Source organism: Curcuma longa, chromosome 5, assembly GCF_044706935.1.
Source record: "Curcuma longa cultivar G26 ecotype Majalengka, Jawa Barat chromosome 5, ITB_CL_G26_1.1, whole genome shotgun sequence".
Lineage (NCBI taxonomy): Eukaryota > Viridiplantae > Streptophyta > Magnoliopsida > Zingiberales > Zingiberaceae > Curcuma > Curcuma longa.
Window position 1 is genome coordinate 10,073,669 of NC_133865.1, and position 20,843 is coordinate 10,094,511.

Consider the following 20,843-nt stretch of genomic DNA (forward strand, 5'->3'; position numbering starts at 1 on the left):
TTCACTGAATAAAGATTTTGTAATTAGAAATATAATGTTAAATAAATTTTTGGAAAAAGGGTGATAATCTGCCACTGTTATGGCAGATTTAAAATCTCAAAAAAAGGGAAGAAATAACTGAACAGAACATGAAGAATCGGGCACTTTGAATGAATCAGTAATCACCATTCACCAATCTCTGCTGCTAAACGTAGAGTTCTCAGCACTTTGTGATCTAGTTGTTTTCAATCCTTTATTGAAGTTCTCGATCATCTTCATGAAGCTCTGCGACAAGAAGTATCCACTAACTTGTTTGTATGTGAAAAAATAAATAAATTTGTACAAGTCAAAATAATGATTCTAAAAGAGTCTGCATAAACCTTCTAAAGAAAATCAAGAGCTAGCTTTTAGATTCAAGCAATCAATCATCATGAATGAAAATCTCCGATAGGGCAGTAACCATGGAAATAAAGTCTATAGGATGATCATGCAATTCCTTTAAAGTCTAAAAAGATGAAGCCTTGATTAGATGGCATCTTAATACATCAACTAGTTGCAAAGAAAACTAGGACCTCAATAGTTGTTCAAAGAGAAAGTTACCTAAATAAGAGCAAATTCTTAGGAGCAATCGCCACTGCGTAGGCTCTGGAGCAGCTTTAAGTAACCCTGTTCATCAGGAGTTATGTATCTGGGCATGCAAAACATCAGAGATTCAGAGTGCAGCGGTTTATGGTGAGAAAGATCAGATGCTAAATGATAAACTTTTCAATGCTGTGTATTAGCATGTTGCATTGGATCGAAAGGAGTAAAAAAGCACTATTATTTAAAATCACAACAATAATCAACAATATATAAAAATTCTTTTTACATTTATATGAGGTAATAGTGTGGCTGACAGAAAGACCTAAAAATTCCCAAGACTTAAGTAAGATGTACGAACCCATGGCGGAATAGAAAATCAATAATGACGAGAGCACAATTTGGTTTGAAGAACTTGGTTCTCCGAATTACATTTGCAACCTGAGTAACTGGAACTAATCTGAAGCTATCTACCTCTCCATCTGCAGAAGTTAGCATATTATGAAATGTTATAAGCAAGCAACCAAGATTGTTGGATGTTTCGGTAACACAATAAACATATTTGTAAAAGCTAGAAATGTGCCAAAATATTGGATGAAGGAGACAAATGTGTTCACTTTTCATTATAATTTCCATTCAGCACAGATAGTACTATCAAAATATGATTAAAACCTATTTCAAACTTTAGTTAAACTGTCATGCCATTGATTCTGGCTTATTGTGTGAAGAACAGTAATATAGAGGTACCGTGTGTTATGTTTAAAGCAGTCTAATGGTTACAGTTTGAAGAATCCTGATTTCTCCCTTCTACATCAGTACATCATTTCTATTACACTGATGTAATGAATGGTAAAGTTCAATAACCGGTCTTTGATTGGCGTTAAATGTTTTTTAGTTGTTATCAGTCTGGATAGTTATTGGCGGACCACCAAGAAACTCATAATGAACTAATTCAAAGAAGACACTAGGTATGATAGAGAGGCAAATATAACAGAATTGGGAATGCCAGCAACAAAAACATTATAGATGAAAATGTGCAAACAATGATAAAGGACGAACCCAGCAAGAAACATACATTTAAATTGCAAGAATATCAAGTTTATAAAAGGAAATTTCTCTGTGAGAAAGTTACCTTCATTTTTGGGGATAAAATCAACAGGGAGTTTTAAATCATAACAGAAGAGAACGTCTCTTTTGAAACTATATCCATCCATATCCATGTAAGATACAGCACCAACTGATGTGGCACTGCAGTGAAAATAACTTTTGTTCAAAAGAAGCATGGATGCAGAGAAATCAGAATAAACCGATAATACCCAAAAGTCATAAGTGGACCATTTTTTTTTTTTTTTCAAAAATGGAAATTACTTGAACCAAGATTTGACGTCAAAAGGAACAATTGAAAATAAAATTGGTTCGAAGTTGCCCAAATTGAGCCACATCCAAATATTTCAAATACTCAGAACCATATTACTTTATCATTTCATCATGCATATATGATACTAAAGAAGATTTAAATAGAGATTTGACGTATCCAACCTAATTCTGAGATTAAATAAACTGAACCTGTCTTTTGATTTGGTTATAAGGCTAGCAATTATTTTAGATTTTAATAAGCTCCAGTTCACTATTACAAACTGGACTTAAGTGAAAATTACTTTTTCTTAAGTTTAAAAAAAATAATATTCCTAAATTTACCATAAATTTCATTCTATAAAACTAAATTTTATGTAGAATATAATTGAATGATTATTTGTAAAAATAAGTTATCCATCTTTGACTAAATTCTTGATCATCAATGAGAACCTTTTCATCTATCACCAAAATTCATAGATATAGGCACTTAAAAAAGGTAGCATAAAATAATCGAAACCAATTATAGATATTTAATCCACTAGAATTAAAGATAAATGATCTCTTAATGTGATATTCATTATGGTGCAATGAAATGAAAGTAACAAATTCTATCTAGCAATCAAAAAAGCACTAAATGACATGGTTAGCAGTCAAATGTGCACATATGAGACTTCTCTGATCATACATAAACCTCAAGTTAAAAACAAAACATGGAAGCGTTGACCGACAATTAATAAATACAACTAAATGGGAAATTCTAAACATACACATTGGACAAAGATCTTGGAATTCCAGCTTCCTCTTCACATTCCTTCTGGAGATTCTCTTTGCAGCTCATACCATGTGGCTGAATATATAAAATGGTTGAATTTGATCATAAGTCAATAATTCTTTAGTTTACTACTAAATGTACTTAGTAGTCAAAAACAAGAAACTCATCACAGCAATAAGAAGAAACTAAATGTCTCACTTGCTTAGATCAGCTTTGACCATCAACCAACAATTCCAGAAAATAGAATGTAACACAAAATCACACAAAGGAAACTGAAATTTGTTTTTGCCTAGTTTGTAGACTTAACAGCACTAGGTTCATGGAACTAGAGAGAAAGATAATCTTTTTAATGAAATAGACCAACTAGCTAAGATATGTGCATGTTCACCAGTGCATGTGTAGATATTTGTATACGGACATGCATTTTATTCATATAGGTATTGATAAGAGAAGAAAATCAAACAATAATATAATTCTTTAGCATTTAATGATTACAGCTCACTTATTCCCATCTGCTAAGTACTATAAAGCCTTGCTTGGACACATGATCAGAAGTGTTACTTTATACGGCAGCATGAGGGAAATTGTTTAAATATTGTTTTAAAGTTATTAAGGACATAATATTTAATAAATTCACTCCATGGATTAACATGCAGTTCATCTTAAATTCAACTAATCAATATGAATATACAACAGGGAGCAGAAATTCACATAGTTGAAACTATGAAAAGTGTATAGGTAAGGACTGATAGTCCATGAAATTTAAAAGGTAGAACAAGGAAACGATCTATCAGTGATAACTATCCTTAATGATTTAGGTTATATGATGCATCACAGAAATATAGAATTACTCAAAAACATGGCATCATAGAAACTAAGAATATACCAGGCCTCCAGCAACGAGATGATCAAGCATTCCAGGAAACGTTTGCTTTGAAATGCTTCTCTTCCCAATCCATAGAAAATTTTCCCCATTAATCTCCACATAACCATTCATATGAACACCATATGCCTAGAGAAAAAAGTAAAAGAAGGAAAACACAAAGTAGAAGATTAGTCAAAAATAGTTTATCTCATTCCCAAAACATGATCTGAGATAATCTAATAATGAAGACAACAAAAACAATAATGATAGTAAAAAGAAAGAACTGGAATTGCATAAACATATGGACAAATAACAAAAACTTCATTCCCTAAAGATTACACCTGATAACCAAGACAAGGGCAGTTAACAGATTTCAGAATGATATATTATTTGGAAAGGAAAAAAGAACAAACCTTTATGCCAAAATAAGGTGCGGCAGCACGTTCTAGAGAGAATAATACAGGCTCATCGAATGATGGCTTAACTGGATATAACTACCATGATTCACAAAGAAAGACGTTAGAAAACAACAAGAGCAGACAACAAATTAAAATATGTATCTCACTCTTTTGTACACACGTAGCCAACATGATATAATACAAGTCTATGGTGAAAGATAAGATGGCCACCATAAATTTCTCAATCATGAAAAGGTAAACGGAGGTACTAAGGGATTCCACATACTTAAACGACAAGCTAAGGGAAAGACCATAGATTTCTCAAGCATGATAAGTTCTGCTGGTGATACTTAGATTTCAATGGTAAAATTTGAGCCATATGCCAATATTCATGTAAACAATGTAGTTACGATGCAGTATCACATTATGATAAGTAACAGAATATCTAACTAGCAAACCAATTTCCAACCCCAAGCATAACCTTGTTATATCTTAAAAGGTCCATAGAATACCTCATTCCGAATACCTGGAATCAGCCCTCCCAAGCATTTGATTGCATTTCCAACTGCCATTGTTCTCTCCTCGGGTGTCAAAAGTGAAGAGTGCAATTGAACATTACCTCCAGTATAGGATTCATTCTCGCCGAAATCTACTTTAAAAACCTCCTCAAATTGTCTTAGGTGGTCCAGAAACCTGGTACAGGAGATTTTTAGAAGCCTGAACTTGAATTTTACGCACCCAAATGTTCCCATGATGAGTACAGATATCAATAATTACATACAGTTTCAATTCATCGAGAAATGATAAATAAATAACCAACAAGTAAGCAGCTTTATAAATAGGTATTCTAGAGAGTCCAATAACTTTTAGCTTGACCAAACTTTTTAACAATTTTCCAGATGCCTCATTCGAATACAGCAGCTAAAAAGAAAATGAGATTGGGATGAAATAATGCTTGCTCGAGAATTCACGGTAGATCATCTACTGCATCTTCCAAAATTATGTGAGATAGTCAATGCCAACAGCACATACCGATTATGAACGTATCCAACAATTTGATCCTCAACCAGAAAAGGTACGAACTCCGATTGCAAATCCTGCACATGTCTCCAGCAAACTCGCCACATTGAGAAAACCATTAATGTAAAAAAAGAATGAAAAGAACGAAAACTCCGCAAGGAGAAGGGGCGCGGCGCACCGATCCACGGTTGCAGAGCTGAACTTTCTCAAAGTACCCACTGAGATCAGAAGGATCCTCGTCTTCGCGAACCTCCTCGGCGACCCGAACGACGTCGTCCCAGTCGAATGCTCGGGCGGTCGAAGCCGCGAGCGAAGCGAATCGCCTCAGGGGTTTCGTGAGCCTGATTCCGGGACGAGCCAACCGCGGCGGGAGAGTGGAGAAGCGGAAGGAGGCCAGAGGACTGGCCACGGCCGCCGACGGGAGGCGGACGCAGCCCGTGAGATTGCCCATCAGCGAGATCTGGCAGGCATCGGGATCGGGGCGGCGGTCGACTATTGATTACTTGGAGCTTGGAAGTGGACGCCGTTCCTGGTACGGAATAACTTCTTTGCAAAAATACCCTTTGATGTCTTAAAATCATTAAAATGCCCTTAAAATTTTGTGACCGTTAGTCCGGTGCTATCTCACCATTTCAAAGAATGATGACGTGGTAAAAAATTTCAAAAACTTGCCACGTCACACGATTCCGCTGGCAATTGCCAACATAATAATCATGGGGCATTTTAGTGATTTTAGAATTCTAAAAGCATTGAAAATTTAAAATGAATTAAGAAATTGAAATTGTTATTGGAGCTTAATTTGTTCATTAAGTTCTTAATTTAAATTTGTTTATTTATTTATTTTTTATTTAATTGGTTAGTGAACTAATATTATATTTTTATTTAATCAGTTTTTTTTTAAATTAGAGCTTTTATTAATAAACATGGTTCATCAATTTTATCATGAATATTATTTATAAATAATTCATGATGTTTATTTATAAATATTAATGATTTAAATAAATATATATTTAAATTAATAAATCATTCAAATTTATCATTTGATAATTATTTCAATCATCCGAACTCGAAATCCAAGCACATTTAACCACTTAATTAACAAGATGAGTAGACTATAATAGTGACAATTAGGCAAAATGTTGAGATGGCCGAGTTGGTCTAAGGCGCCAGATTAAGGTTCTGGTCCGAAAAGGCGTGGGTTCAAATCCCACTCTCAACAAGTTGTACTTTTCACAAGTTCTGTTTTTAACTTAAAAAATTTCATTGGTTTGGTTTGATTTTAATATTCAATTATATATGGTGGCAGTAAGTCACATTGTTGAGATGGCCGAGTTGGTCTAAGGCGCCAGATTAAGGTTCTGGTCCGAAAGGGCCAGTTTGGTTTTTATTTAAAATTTCTTGGTTTGGTTCATTTAAAATTTCATTGGTTTGGTTCGATTTTAATATTCAATGGTGTATATATATATGTTTGTGAAAAAATTACGCATCAAGAAAGAACAAAATATAGGTAGGTATCATTTTCCACTCGTCCCTCAAGCATTCTCTTGCTTCCTCCGCTAGAAACTGAAAACTACAAAGAAGAGAAGGGGAAGGTATCGATCTCTCTTTCCAAATCCTTTAAATTCATTCGATATGGTTAAGTTTCGCCTGTCTAATTACAATGGCATATTGTCCCAAGCTCTTCAACTGTTGGGAAGTCTTCTACAACTGGAGTGCCTCACTCATCCACAAGAACCCTGATCGACCATCTCCGAAAGATGAAGCTTCGAGTGTCGACGAGCCCCCCACGGTAACACGTAACACTTCTCGAGTAGTGCTAATTTTACGGTTCATAATTTTCGATCGTATGATAAAACTTTATCATTCATTATCGTGAACATCATCCTCAAGTCATGTTGGTCTCGACAATTTCCTTTGTGTGTAGGTGTATAAGATAGGGCCTTGCGGAGGCACTGGAGGGCAAGTCCACGATATAATTTGGAATAGCAAAGCCTCCTTCTTAAAGGTAGTGGTTCATCACGTTGCAGGAGCCATTGACGGTATTCAAGTATCATACAAATGGAACGGCATTCACAAGTCGCCCAAATGGTGGTGGGGATCCATTGGGTGGTCATCTGAGGTAATTGCTAACTTAAAACCTACTTAACTCATAAGGTTTCTCGAGTAAATTTCAATAGTAAACTTACGAGCATATTATTTATACGGGCAGTTTGATTTGGGGGAGGATGAATACTTGACGAGCATAAGAGGCCACTATGGGTATTTAAGAGATTCCTTGGTTGTGAAATCGCTTACTTTTGTGAGCAACAAGGCGACTTATGGGCCTTATGGTGAAGACAATGGAAGCCCTTTCAATCTCACTGCACAAGGTGGAAAGATTGTGGGCTTCTTTACTATTGGCAGCTACCTTAGTGCTATTGGTATTTATACAACTTAACCACAATCCCACTAGATGGGTTGACTATGTGAATCCTTCTATATGATTGAACTTTATTCTCTACTATATCATCATCTATATTTAAATAAATTTTATTCTATCTTATGGTTGCTAGAAACATACAAGATTAGAAACGTCCTACATTTACTTAAAAGGAAGTATACAAAGAGACAATGTAAAATACGGTAATTAAAAAAAAAGAGATTTAATGGGTTAACGGGTTTAAAATCCGAAACCCATTAGGAATCCATAACCCCTACATCTTCTCCCGCCCGGAGCGTTTTCCCTTCCTTCGTCGAAACCAACGCCGCCTCCTCGCTTCGGTTTTCTTCTTCTCCTTTACTTCTTCCGCCGGTAACAGCTTTACCTCTTCTCCTTGCTCGACACTGTGCCTTCTCCTTTCCCTCTCCTCCTCTACTCGTGTTGCTTCCGCCCAACCTGAGGGAAATCGCCGCTGCCCAGCCACGTCGAGAAACTGATCGCCGTCTTCTCTGAGGCAGCGTTGCTCGCCGCCTACCGCCGCTGCATTCGGGCCGCCGCCTCCATCGCTGGTCGCCTGAACAGAGCAGCCGCCGCACCTTTGAGCCCTAGCCGCAACCCTCTGCCGCCTTCCTTCCCTAGCCGCCGCTGAGCAACGGAACGGAGGTGAGGTCCTGCTTTATTTCTGGGTATTTGCTGCTGGGTTGGATTGCTTCGGTTTGCTGAGGGTTTCTTTTGGGTTCGGCAGCAAGGAGGAATTAAGGAGTTTGGTGGTGTGGACAGGGTGGAAGAACCGTAGTTTGGTTCTGGATCTAGGATTTTTCTGATTGAGGTAAGGATCTGAATCTGAATTCTGAAACTTGTCAGAATTCTAGAATTTATTTCTGAAATTAAGACATGATTTCAGTTTTAAAATGACCTTTCCAATGCAGCTATAGAAAATGATGTTAGTTTCTATACAGATATAATTGTATTAAGAAGAAAGTTATTTTTTAAGCGTTCTTTCAGAGCTTGTTTAGATTCAAGATAAGAAAGGGAAAGGATGGTAAAATAAAAGGGGATTGTTTTCAATCCACTAAGAATGATAAGTAATTTGAATGCTCTGGAAGGAGAAATGGAAAGCAACAGTTTGTTTTTCTTCTCACTCCATTATACATTTATTAAATAAGGGGAATGTGGATTTATAGGAAAGGCTTATAGATTTCTTACCATTTCCCTTACTGATTAGTATCTTAACAAATGGGATATGCTTATTCTCCTTTTTCCTGTGCTATCTTTCCTCCTTTCCTTCCCTTTCCATTCTGTCCTACTAATCTGTATCAAGATAATCTCGCAGACTGTGAGCCTAGGTGACTGTCTTTAAATATGCAGTTAATTTAGAAATACAATACGAACATAGTTAGGTAGGCATAGGAAGCTTAAATTGGATATTTATACTGTCACAAGGAGGAATTGAAAGGAAAAGCTATATATTTGAATTAATTTATAGATATATGATTTTTAACAGTTTTCACTAAATCCTACAAAGCTGATAACAAAGTAAAATGGGTACAGGATATTGACTTGCTATCGGATTTTCGGGACGGGGGTTCTTTTCGGATACGGATCACTTTCTAAAGGCGGGTATCTTGTCTTATCTTTTTAGATAAGTTATTCGACATGTATAATTTTGCTATAGCTAGTAGTAATGCTATTTATGCTTTTATATATGCCTTGGTATATCACTACTTGCTTATACATGTTATATACCATTTTTACCTGATACCTGTTTAGTTCCTTAGCATGTTGATACTTGCATGTGTATATGGATTCATCATAGTAGTGATATACCGTTCTTTATTGGGCATTGTCTATTCACTAGATATACCTTGTATGCATTAGCGTCATGCACCATCCTTGCATGATTGCATGCTGGCGGTCGTCGACTCCTTTGTAGTTGAGTCCGTCGTCAGTTACATGGTCTGCACACGCTGCCACTCATGGGTTAGTGGTACATCAGGAGGGTGTGTGCAGTTGCTCTGTCATGCTCCGCTCGGCTGCTCAGGGGTAGTGGTTCCGCAGCGTGGTAGCATACAGGGATCCCTCCTTCGCATCGTGACACGAGGAGATGAGAGCTTTGCTCTCCCATATTACTTGGGGCAGGAGGATAGGTGTACTCCGACAGCATCCTGTCCACTCGGTCACTCAGGAGCAGTGATGGCAGAGTGCACAGTTGTCACAGCCCTACCCACTCGACCTCACCATCGTGGTGACGGTGGCTGACTGGCGTCAGGGGTGACCATGTCATTGCATCATGTGCATACTGCATGGATTGCATTTATGCTTGCTGCATTTTGGTTGTTGCATTTGTTTGACATGCACATACAGGATACCTGATGCATTTTGGTAGGAGATTCTGGTATGTACAGCTCTCTCATTCTTCCAATTTTGCATTTCTTACTATCCTTTTAGGAGACTGTACTGTTATGACTATTACTGCTAGGGATAGTTTACTATACATATCTATTGGATATCTGCTGGGTTCTTTGAACTCACCCCGTTGATTACATTCTTTTCAGGTTGATGTCAATCTGGAGCTGCGCTACTAGTCCCCTATTGAGATGATGTCGTCTCTTTGGTTTTAGTTTTATTATGTTATCGATAGATATGTGTCAGAACTTGATCTGTCTTATGGATTTTCATATATATGTTTCGGTTTGTGGATGCATGCTATAGAATAATAGTTGTGGTTAATATTTCAGTTTTAGTACTTGTGATTTAGTTTTGTTATGTTTATGGATTGTAGCCGTGTATTCAGAAAGAAATCAAGCGAGTGTTGTCTAGGGTCGAGATGTCAGATCCTCAAGAAGATGTTCTCCTGAGTCACCTCAAGGTCATCGGACAAGACGAAGAAGAGAACCAACACATACTAATCAAACTCAGGTCGAAGAACTCTCCTCATTGAGGCATCATCAACATGATCTCAAAAGGATCTATAGATGGAGATTCTAATCATGCCAGGAAAGCTCATGGGAGAAGACTGGAAAGTTATGGTATCAGCACCAAAGGGGTAAAACCAAGGGACCTACGATCAGCTTTGGGCCACAAGATCTTAAAGGGGTCTCTACTCCTCATGATGATGCTTTAGTCATTCATGCCATAATAGCCAACTATGAATTAGCTTGGGTCTTCATTGATACAGGTAGTTCTATCAACATACTATACAAAGAGACCTTCAGTCAGATGCAGATAGAGAAATCCGAGTTGAAATCCATGTCTACTGCTTTATTTGGATTTACTGGACACAAAGTACAACCATTGGGACAGGTTAGCCTCCCTCTTTCCTTAGGGCAAGAGCCTTTAATCCAAACTCGAAGTGTTATTTTTACCGTAGTAGATGCTCCATCCTCGTACAATGTTATTCTCTGAAGACCTGCACTCAGTGCTTTTCAAGTAGTAGTTTCTACTTTCCATCAGAAGATAAAGTTCCTAGTAGATGATCAGGTTGGCTCGGTCCGAGGAGATCAAGCCATTACGGCTATGGTCCTATATGAGATCAAGCCACACTGATATCAAGAAGTTAAAAAGGACTCCGTGAGAAGAGGTATATTCCTTACAAGAAGGTCCTATGACCCAACTATCACAAACACTGGAAAAAAAGAAAGTACAGATTGTACTCAAGCTGCCTGAGAGAGTTTCTCAAATAGCTATTGATGTGTGTAGGGTATGTATATATTTTTACTGCTTTTATTGGACATCTTTATATATTTTCATGTCAATGCTCTATGTTTATCACATCTTTTATTCATGCACTAGTTACATTTTCTCTATTTTCTAATTTGGAGGTCTGCTCTTATACTTTTGCACTTGTAGGATGGAAATCGGGGTGAAACAAGGTAGAATGAAGAAGGAACAACACAAGCCAAGACTGGGCCATGCGTACAAGGCATGGTCGTGCCATGCTCTCAGAAGAGCTCCTTCTCCAGGCCGTGCCGCTAGGCATGGCTGTGCCCCAGAAACATAACCACAACATCTTCAGGTCGTGCCTACAAGGCACGACCGTGCCCTAGAAACAAAGCCACAGCTGGGTGAGGCCATGCTTATCAGGCATGATCGTGCCTCTCTTCTAGGTCAATAGCTTCTTCGGGTCGTGTCAGCGGGGAGTTAGGGTCGAGTTTTTCGACTGTTCCATGAAACACGGTCGTGTCGTTCCGTGAAACACGGCCATGTCGCGCTAGAAGCCTATTTAAACAACTTTTTGGAATCCTTTTGGGGGGAGCCGTCAGAGGACAAAAAGGAGGTGCCGTAACCACGTTCTGAGAGGGAATTCACCGTCATATCTTCCTGAGGCTAGTCTGTTGCTTCCATCCGCTGCCGACGAGGACATCACAATTCAAGGAAGACCGCACATATTGATAAATCCTTTTCCTTTTCTTTCTTGGATTTTGGAACAATAATGAATTCTTCTTCTTCCTTCTTGAATTGTATTCCTTCCATCATGGAGTAGATTTCTTTGATTCTAGGATGTAGGAGAAATTGAGATATAATGGATGATTGATTTGATGGATTTGTATTTGTTATCTTCTATGACATGCTTATACTTTATTATATGGAATCTTGTGCGTATTTGGTGATATTTTGAAGACTTGATTTCATATGGATGAGAGTGAATTACGATTTACAGGAAATCTTAGGATCATATGACCGAGGTGCCTTGTGACAGCAGGTGAACCTTTTTAACCGGACTTTCCGAGGAGATTCTTAAGTTGTAACAAATTCTCATGAGGGAAACTAATAGTTAATTGATTACTAGGAAGAGGTCTTTAATTGAGTACTCGATGATAGAGGGTAGGATACCAGTAGTATTGCTGGAGTGCCTAGTGATAGCGAGAGAGCTATAGAATCGGGCTGTCTAAGTATCATCTCGAACTAGTAATCATAACTTTAGAGATTCATGATTTAATTCCGATAAAGCCTGACAAGGTTTAATTGGATATCTTGGTTAGAATCCCTACATTGATATAAACATTGAGAAATAACAAAACATCCATGATACTATCAGCCATAACTCTTAAGGACTCCAAAATCCTAGGATCGTTTCCCATACCTACCATATAGTGATTCACTTTCGTTCGAGGATTAGGTCATTCAATTCTCCTTCTTTCTCGCCCCAACACCAAAACCATTTCATTCGTAACTTTTTTTGTGCTAGTCTAGTGATTAATTTCGTGGTCCCTGTGGATTCGATAACTTTTTATTACATGACAACAACCGTACTCTTGCGGGAGCCTATCAAGTTTTTGACGCCGTTGCCGGGGACTGTGCACTATTTTTCATTAGACTTTTACATTTAGAGTTTTTCCACCATATTCTTTCTTCCATTCATTCACTTTTATTTCTTTACTTCTTTTCTGAAAGCATAATAATATTTTCTTTTGGTGTACATGCGTAGGTCCAAATAAGCGGAGTTTCCTTTCGATCTAGAAATCGAAAGAACCTTGCAAAGAAGGCTTCAATTTCAGAGGTTAGATGCACAAGAACATACACCAGAAACGATGGCTAGCAAACCTTTGAAGGACTATGCTACACCTTGTGCGAGAGGAGTGTTATCCAGCATCGCCCGTCCATTCATAGAAGTAAATAATTTTGAGATCAAGCATGCATTATCTCCATGATCCAAAAGAATCAATTCGGGGGCGGACCAAACGAGGACCCCAATCTACATTTGGAGAACTTTTTAGATAATTATAGCACCATGAGAATTAACGGAGTTGGTTTGGACACAGTCAGACTCATGCTTTTCAAATTCTCACTCAGAGATAGGGCAAGATCTTGGCTTGCTTCTCTTCCACTGAAGAGCATCACTACTTGGGAACAATGTGAATAAGTTTTTCTCAACAAATTCTATCCCCCAAGTAAGATATCCCACATGCGCAACATGATTTCAAGCTTCACACAATTGGATGTTGAATCTTTATTTGAAGCTTGAGACCGATTCAAAGGGATGTTGAGATAGTGCCCACACCACAGATTGGAAAAATGGCTCGTTCTTCACACATTCTACAATGAGATCAACTATCAAACGAAGGTATATTTGGATTCTGCTACAGGAGGTACCTTAATGAACAAGACTTCTTTGCAAAAATACCCTTTGATGTCTTAAAATCATCAAAATGCCCTTAAAATTTTGAAACCGTTAGTCTGGTGCTATCTCACCATTTCAAAGAATGATGACGTGGTAAAAATTTTCAAAAACTTGCCACGTCACGATTCCGCTGGCACTTGCCAGCATTATAATCATGGGGCATTTTAGTCATTTTAGAATTCTAAAAGCATTGAAGTTTAAAATGAATTAAGAAATTGAAATAGTTATTCGAGCTTAATTTGTTCATTAAGTTCTTAATTTAAAATTATTTTTTAATTATTTTTTATTTAATTGATTAGTGAATTGATACTATATTTTTATTTAATTTATAAATTTGATCAGAGCTTTGTTAATAAATATGGTTCATCAATTTTATCATGAATATTAGTTATTAATAATTCATGATCTTTATTCATAAATATTAATGATTTAAATATAAATATATATTTAAATTTGATCATTTAAATTAATAAATCGTTCAAATGTATTCATTTGATAAAGAACTCTAAATCCATCCACAATTAAGGTTAGGCAGTTAACTGAAAAGATGAGTAGAGATAATGGTTAATCACAATGTTGAGATGGCCGAGTTGGTCTAAGGCGCCAGATTAAGGTTCTGGTCCGAAAGGGCGTGGGTTCAAATCCCACTCTCAACAATTTGTATTTTTTCACAAGTTTAATTTTTAATTTAAAAAATTTCATTGGTTTGGTTCGATTATAATATTCAATTATATATGGTGAATACATCTTATAACGTTGAGATGGCCGAGTTGGTCTAAGGCGCCAGATTAAGGTTCTGGTCCGAAAGGGCGTGGGTTCAAATCCCACTCTCAACAATATCAGTTCATAATTTTTCACAAGTTTAGTTTTTAATTTAAAAATTCCATTGATTTAATTCAATTTTAATATATATGGTAACAAAAGAACATAAAGTTGATGGTCAAGTTGGTCTAAGGCGAGGTTATGGACCGAAGGGGCGTGAGTTCAAATTCCACTCACAATATTATATATTTTTTCACCAGTTTGGTTTTTATTTAAAATTTCATTGGTTTGGTTCATTTAAAATTTCATTGGTTTGGTTCGATTTTAATATTCAATCGTGTATATATATATATGTTTGTGAAAAAATTATGCATCAAGAAAGAACAAAATATAGGTAGGTATCATTTTCCACTCGTCCCTCAAGCATTCTCTTGCTTCCTCCGCTAGAATGTGGAAACTAGAAAGAAAAGAAAGAGAAGGGGAAGGTATCGATCTCTCTTTCCAAATCCTTTAAATTCATTCGATATGGTTAAGTTTCGGCTGTCAAATTACAATGGCATATTGTCCCAAGTTTTTCAACTGCTGGAGAGTCTTCTACGACTGGAGTGCCTCACTCATCCACAAGAACCCTGATCGACCATCTCCGAAAGATGAAGCTTCGAGTGTCGACGAGCCCCCAACGGTAGCACATAACACTTCTCGAGTAGTGCTAATTTTACGGTTCATAGTTTTCGATCATATGATAGAACTTTATCACTCATTATCGCGAACATCATCCTCAAGTCATGTTAGTCTCGACAATTTCCTTTATGTGTAGGTGTATAAGATAGGGCCATGCGGAGGCAATGGAGGGGAAGTAAAGGATATGATTGCGAATAGCAAAGCCTCCATCTTAAAGGTGGTGGTTCGTCACTTTGCAGCCATTAACGGTATTCGAGTATCATACAAATGGAACGGCATTCACAAATCGACCGAATGGTGGGGGGAGGCGGTGGGCGGTCATCTGAGGTAATTGCTAACTTAAAACCCTACTTAACTCATAAGGTTTCTCGAGCAACTTTCAATAGTTAACTTACGAGCATATTATTTATACAAGCAGTTTGATTTGGGGGCGGATGAATACTTGACGAGCATAAGAGGCCACTATGGGTATTTAAGAGATTCCTTGGTTGTGAAATCGCTTACTTTTACGAGCAACAAGGCGACTTATGGGCCTTATGGTGAAGAAAATGGAAGCCCTTTCACTCTCAATGCACAAGGTGGAAAGATTGTGGGCTTCTTTGCTCGCAGTGGTCAATACCTTGATGCTATTGGTATTTATACAACTTAACCAATCCCACTAGATGGGTTGACTATGTGAATCCTCCTATGTGATTGAACTTTATTCTCTACTATATCATCATCTATATTTAAATAAATTTTATTCTATCTCATCGTTGCTAGAAACATACAAAATTAGAAACGTCCTACATTTACTTAAAAGGAAGTATACAAAGAGGAAAGAACCAACATCCCTCCAAGCAAACAAAGAGGATGGGAGATACCTTGTTCATGCTTTTCTCTCTCACTTCAGCTACTCCCCTTTGTTTATTTTCCACCTCCAAGCAAACACCACATCAAGAGAACTTGTCGAAAAGGTTTTAACTGCACGAAATAATTTATCCAAAGGGTTGCAGTAAATCCTCACCTCACTGTGAATCTTCTCCTGGTATCTATTATAACAAGCAAATCGACTACGGTATTATCGGTTCCCGGTTTTAACAAATTTGACCCTTGCGGCCTTCCTCTCCATTTTTTCTCTCTTCTTTCGGCTCTTTGCATCCTCCGTTTCCCCCTGCAAGCAAGAATAAGAGGAAGATGGTCTTCAAGTTGTGTTTAGAGCAAACAAGTCGAGAAGATAGAGAGTTGGTGCTTATTACATACCTCTGAACCCCCTAGCAATCCTTTTAGTAGATCAGATAACTTGTAAGCACCAAATGCTGGTATCTGTGATGCATAAAGAATACTCAGAAAAAAGAGTTTGAACGAGAGAAGTTCGAATGACATAACAACGCGCACCAAATCTAGTCCTAGTAGCAAAACAGATGCAAGATGCACAATTAGTTAACTAAAAATATTTAGTTAGCAATATAAATCTGTGGTTCGATCTATCATACTTTATAGATTTGAGAGCAATTACTTGTGGCACCAATAAATGATAAAACAATAGCAACTATGTTGAGATGGTCCGGGATTATGGGAATATTCAAAGGCAAGCAAAGATTTAATATTTAAAAGGGTTGAACCTATTAGCTTGGAAAGTTTGAGAAGTCGAGATCAACCAAAATGGTTAGTCAATATAATAAAAAATTATTTAATTAATTTAAATATTATTGGTGATGTAACCTTGTATAGAACTTATTGCAGGAACAAGATTCTGGTAAGGATTTATAGTCAGGATAAACATAGCTGCCTCATTATGATAATGATGAGTCATTAAAGCTAGATATATTGATATTTTGGCGGGCAAGCCCCAAAAGAACAATGTGAAGGGAAAAGAAAATTAGAAAGCCTAGATTCAAGTCAAACTTAAAATAAAACAAAATAATAATAATAATAATAAGATCATAAGAGCTTGCTTGAAGCTCTAATGATGGCAAAATTGGTTTACCTTTATTGTTTCAAATTTTCTTACTGTACATCCACATTGTAGATCTTGCATTCATGTAAGTTATATTGTTGGACCAAATGAAGGTTAATTGTGGGGAAATATTCCAAAGAATGTGGATTTCTGCTATAAATCCAATGAAAACAGAAAAAAAGAATGAGTTCCTTGGATTCTCACCACCAAGTAAGTCCACCAAAATTTACCAGATAAGATGGACATTATCTGCACAAAGCTAGTTATGTAGATCACGTCGTGCAAATAACTGCAGAACAAAAAAGTTGGTAATAACAGTAGTATTCAAGATTTCAAGTTATTCCCAGTATTTTTTTTAGAGGGAAAAAAAAATTAACTAGGAACATGAAACATTCAACACAAATACAATTATATATGCCTTCTCCAAAACAAGGCACCAGATAATGTCAAAGTATCCTGATAAATCACATTGTTTGCAGCAGTAGCTTATTATGAAAACAAAATTGTGTATCATGTCTGTAGGTTGAAACATTGTCTTTGTTTAATATGCTTCACTTTTTTTTTGAAAACGAGTGTTTTTAGTTAATTCTGCTCTATCCTAACTTATCAATTCCTAACAAGGCTTATCTACTTATCACAAAAGTGCCACACAATGAATTGAGAAACTTCGCCTACTGGTAATTCATAGAATCCGACCCTCAAGAACTGAACAGTTAACTCTTATACTATGGTCAAAAGAGAATCCTTCTGTAAGCAAAACATAATAAACTGTATGGACAAGAAAAGGGGAAAGTTATCTTTCACTCCCTCTGACTTTGGTGTGTGCCAAACCCAGCACAAGAGAGGTAGGGGTCCCTCCGTTCTATGAAAAAAAATAGAAACTAAAAAATCAACATAGAGAAATTCAATAAATGAAATCAAATCTACAATGAGAGAAGTGGAAATCAATGTTAAGGACACCAGATTGGTAATCACGCTCCATGGTTCTAAAGCCATACACAAGGATGGTCAAGGTGGCAAAATATATGTACTGTGCCACAACAAGCGTGGCAAGTACCATGGAAAGGTTAGATCCAATTTGGACCCAATTACAAAGGTTCCAGTGCCCTTTCAATATCAAGATGGATTCACGTTGATACCATACAAATTCAATCTTGGATCAATATTGATATTTGATCTATATTTCAACAATATCATCAATCACTAAATTTTTTTCTATAGTTTCTCATTCTATTGGAAGAGTCAACATCTAAGTTCCAACAAACAATTACAACCAACAAAGTCTCACCAAATTACAATCCAAGAGGAGCACGACACTGCAATTTTTCTTACAGCAATTGATGTAGTAACTTGAGCATGTGATTCTGTTTAATATAAAACATTGAAAGGGGGGAAAATTATTAGTGGAGTTTGAGGTGTGAGGGATAGGAAACCAAAGAAAACTCTACTAGTTGCAATTAAGGTACGTTTGCTCTAAAGGATGGAAAAGCAGAGAGTTGGAAGAGTAGTGAAATGAAAAAGTGAGAAAATGAGTGGATGTAAATAAAAGGAAAATCTTTTGCTTTTACATCCTCCACTTTTTCATCCTCTGCAGTAAACGCACTATAAAAGTGAATTAAGAGACCAAACAGAATCATTAAAAGTGATAAGTTTGCATAGAGTCTAATTCAATGACAATAACCATATAATCAACTCCAAATAACTGGGATTTTGGACTCATATGGCTTGATGATGATGATGATAGTTCATCGACATTAAAAACACTTCAGCCCATACACGCATTAAAAGAAAAAATTGCTATGAGTTATGTTCTCTATTTACAAGTTAGAGAATAGGTTCCAATTTGGTATATGAACATATCATGTTTCATTAATGATGCTTACCAAATAAATCAAGCCTAGTGTAGAATTTCATAATCATTAATACTTGACATTTTTGATATAGAAACAATTGACAGGCTAGTTAATTTTAAGAATAAGATCCAAATTGAGAGCGGAAACATACCACAAATTCCACCAGTGGTCATATCATACCCACCATCTAAGAGTTCACCATCATGAGAGTATGTTGCCCTTGCCATACTGTCAAGTTGTTTATATGGAAGCCCATAAGCAATAGATGTTACAAGAAGACCAATCCAATGCTTCCAAGTAAAAGTTGAGTGAAATATAACCATTCGCACTAGAACATAAATGACCTGAAATCCAATGTCTCATATTTACTATCTATCAAGGGGAAAAAAACACGATAGTATGTTTATTAACTCACAATCTTAACTCATTTTTTATCAAAGTCTGATTAGAAACGAGAAGATCTCCAACCAAAAGCACAACATAGTGCCGCTTTTTTATTGTTTATCAAATAGTTTGTAATCAAATAGTATGTTTATTGTGTTTCTGTCTGATAAAGAAACGAGAAGATCTGAACCAAAACCATCAACATAGTTTGTTTATCAAATAGTATGTTTATTGTGTTTCCTGTCGTATCTTTTATATGGCTCATCATCATCAATCAATTAAGGAATGCCAAATGGAATCAAAGAATCATACAAAAAAAATGTATAGAAAGTTCTACTAAATAAAGCTATAACTAGAACAAAGAAAGTTGATACAGTTCACATATATTTCATGGGTAGTTTGTGTATCTTATGAAAAACTTCAGTTGCAAAAATCACAAACTGAACCAACTAATGAATTTCACCTGCAGCAGCTTCCACAAACGACAATTATTTCATGACTAGTGAATATGATCAGTTCAGCTTCTTAAATTGGCCATTCATTTTATCAATCATCTTTGTGATTAATTTGGTATTCCTTTGCACCATCAACTTCAAATATGTCTATAACTAAGTTAACTTTTCCAAATGTTCTGTTATCTTTAATTATTGACATGTTAACTCATTTCTATCATCTAAATTTTTGACATCTACAGACTACAGAGCTTCCATAACAGTTAGGATCGTTATATATATATATATATATATATATATATATATATATATATATATCCATCTATGTTTTTCCAATTTTACTACGTAACACATTTGTATGTGTTGTTTCTCTGATGCACAACATGATGACCTGTAAAGAATGAATATTCTTACCGCAATCTCTAATTACTAGCTCTCTATGTAATGCTTTAACTAATAGATTTTGTTAACAAATACCTAAAAGACAAATGGTATTGAAATTGTTCTTTAGACAATTCTGACCCAGGAGATGCCTAAAGACAACATAAAATTTGTGAAAGCAAGCACGACAGTAGAAACTTAATTCAAACCTTAAGAAGATGACACGTGTTTTAACTAAATTCGAAAGATACACAATGTTATACTGTCTCATAACTTTCATTTGAAATGATTGATATACTCCGTGAGATTATCAATTATGATGCCTAACTACAAGAATCAAATCCATAATGCTTCACGATATACTCCGCTACTTGACTTCCTATTTACTTTAATTCTAGTCTTTAGACTACATTCAGAATTTCATGTTACAAAGCTTTCGTCCTTCTTGCCAGACAAAAGAATAAGGCCAAATATATCAGAAAATTACTCGCAAACGAACTATTTCCACAATATCGTCGAGCGATTCCCAAAGAGTCCAGCATAGAAGGCAGTAAAACAAAAGATCCACAAAGTATAGATTAGGGATCCGGGAGTGGCAATTAAACATACGTTAGAGGCGATGATGAGGCGGCGGAGGTTGGTCATGTGCTTCCTGTTCTCCTCCTTCCGCTTCTTGGCTCCCTGGTTCGCCTGGTGTCGCCATCGCCTCGCTGCTCCCTGCGCGCCGCAACTGGCAATAGCATCGCACCGTTGACTAGGTTTTTGTTACTGGTCAACCAAATTTTTTTTTTCAATTATTATTATTATTTTAAAAATATATATTTTACAAATTAAACAAAAAAATCACATTATTTATATTCCTCTTCGTAAATACTCGCACGA

The 20,843-nt window shown here is 36.4% G+C and overlaps 3 protein-coding genes and 4 non-coding genes across 8 annotated transcripts; 4 read left to right on the forward strand and 3 right to left on the reverse strand.

Annotated features, from left to right (window-relative positions):
• Positions 1–33: 33 nt before the first annotated feature.
• Positions 34–5,458, reverse strand: LOC141829041 (nudix hydrolase 20, chloroplastic-like). Its single transcript, XM_074716460.1, has 10 exons — positions 5,148–5,458; positions 4,982–5,046; positions 4,462–4,642; positions 3,965–4,045; positions 3,573–3,698; positions 2,682–2,761; positions 1,691–1,806; positions 920–1,040; positions 580–667; positions 34–264 (listed from the first exon to the last, which is right to left on the reverse strand). Exons 1-9 carry the CDS (start codon positions 5,418–5,420, stop codon positions 598–600), a joined length of 1,113 nt encoding a protein of 370 aa, XP_074572561.1. The 5' UTR covers positions 5,421–5,458; the 3' UTR covers positions 34–264; positions 580–597.
• A 649-nt stretch (positions 5,459–6,107) lies between these two features.
• Positions 6,108–6,188, forward strand: TRNAL-AAG (transfer RNA leucine (anticodon AAG)). Its single transcript has one exon. It is a non-coding gene; the product is annotated as a tRNA-Leu (tRNA).
• A 441-nt stretch (positions 6,189–6,629) lies between these two features.
• On the forward strand, positions 6,630–15,601 carry LOC141829848 (agglutinin-like). The gene is made up of 6 exons (XM_074717338.1): positions 6,630–6,758; positions 6,894–7,088; positions 7,179–7,389; positions 10,567–10,691; positions 15,089–15,208; positions 15,371–15,601. Exons 1-6 carry the CDS (start codon positions 6,630–6,632, stop codon positions 15,599–15,601), a joined length of 1,011 nt encoding a protein of 336 aa, XP_074573439.1.
• On the reverse strand, positions 13,294–13,397 carry LOC141830252 (small nucleolar RNA R71). The gene has a single exon (XR_012601943.1). It is a non-coding gene; the product is annotated as a small nucleolar RNA R71 (small nucleolar RNA).
• Positions 14,085–14,165, forward strand: TRNAL-AAG (transfer RNA leucine (anticodon AAG)). The gene has a single exon. It is a non-coding gene; the product is annotated as a tRNA-Leu (tRNA).
• On the forward strand, positions 14,265–14,345 carry TRNAL-AAG (transfer RNA leucine (anticodon AAG)). Its single transcript has one exon. It is a non-coding gene; the product is annotated as a tRNA-Leu (tRNA).
• A 76-nt stretch (positions 15,602–15,677) lies between the features above and the next one.
• LOC141829043 (uncharacterized) lies at positions 15,678–20,646 on the reverse strand. 2 transcript variants are annotated; one of them, XR_012601868.1, is made up of 6 exons: positions 20,571–20,646; positions 18,894–19,088; positions 17,096–17,179; positions 16,195–16,257; positions 15,959–16,105; positions 15,678–15,869 (listed from the first exon to the last, which is right to left on the reverse strand). XR_012601868.1 is itself a non-coding variant. In XM_074716462.1 (5 exons), exons 1-5 carry the CDS (start codon positions 20,604–20,606, stop codon positions 16,013–16,015), a joined length of 471 nt encoding a protein of 156 aa, XP_074572563.1. In that variant the 5' UTR covers positions 20,607–20,646; the 3' UTR covers positions 15,678–16,012. The 2 variants fall into 2 exon arrangements, 1 of the variants encoding a protein (XP_074572563.1); XM_074716462.1 differs by having other exon boundaries at positions 15,678–16,105.
• Between the last annotated feature and the right edge of the window lie 197 nt (positions 20,647–20,843).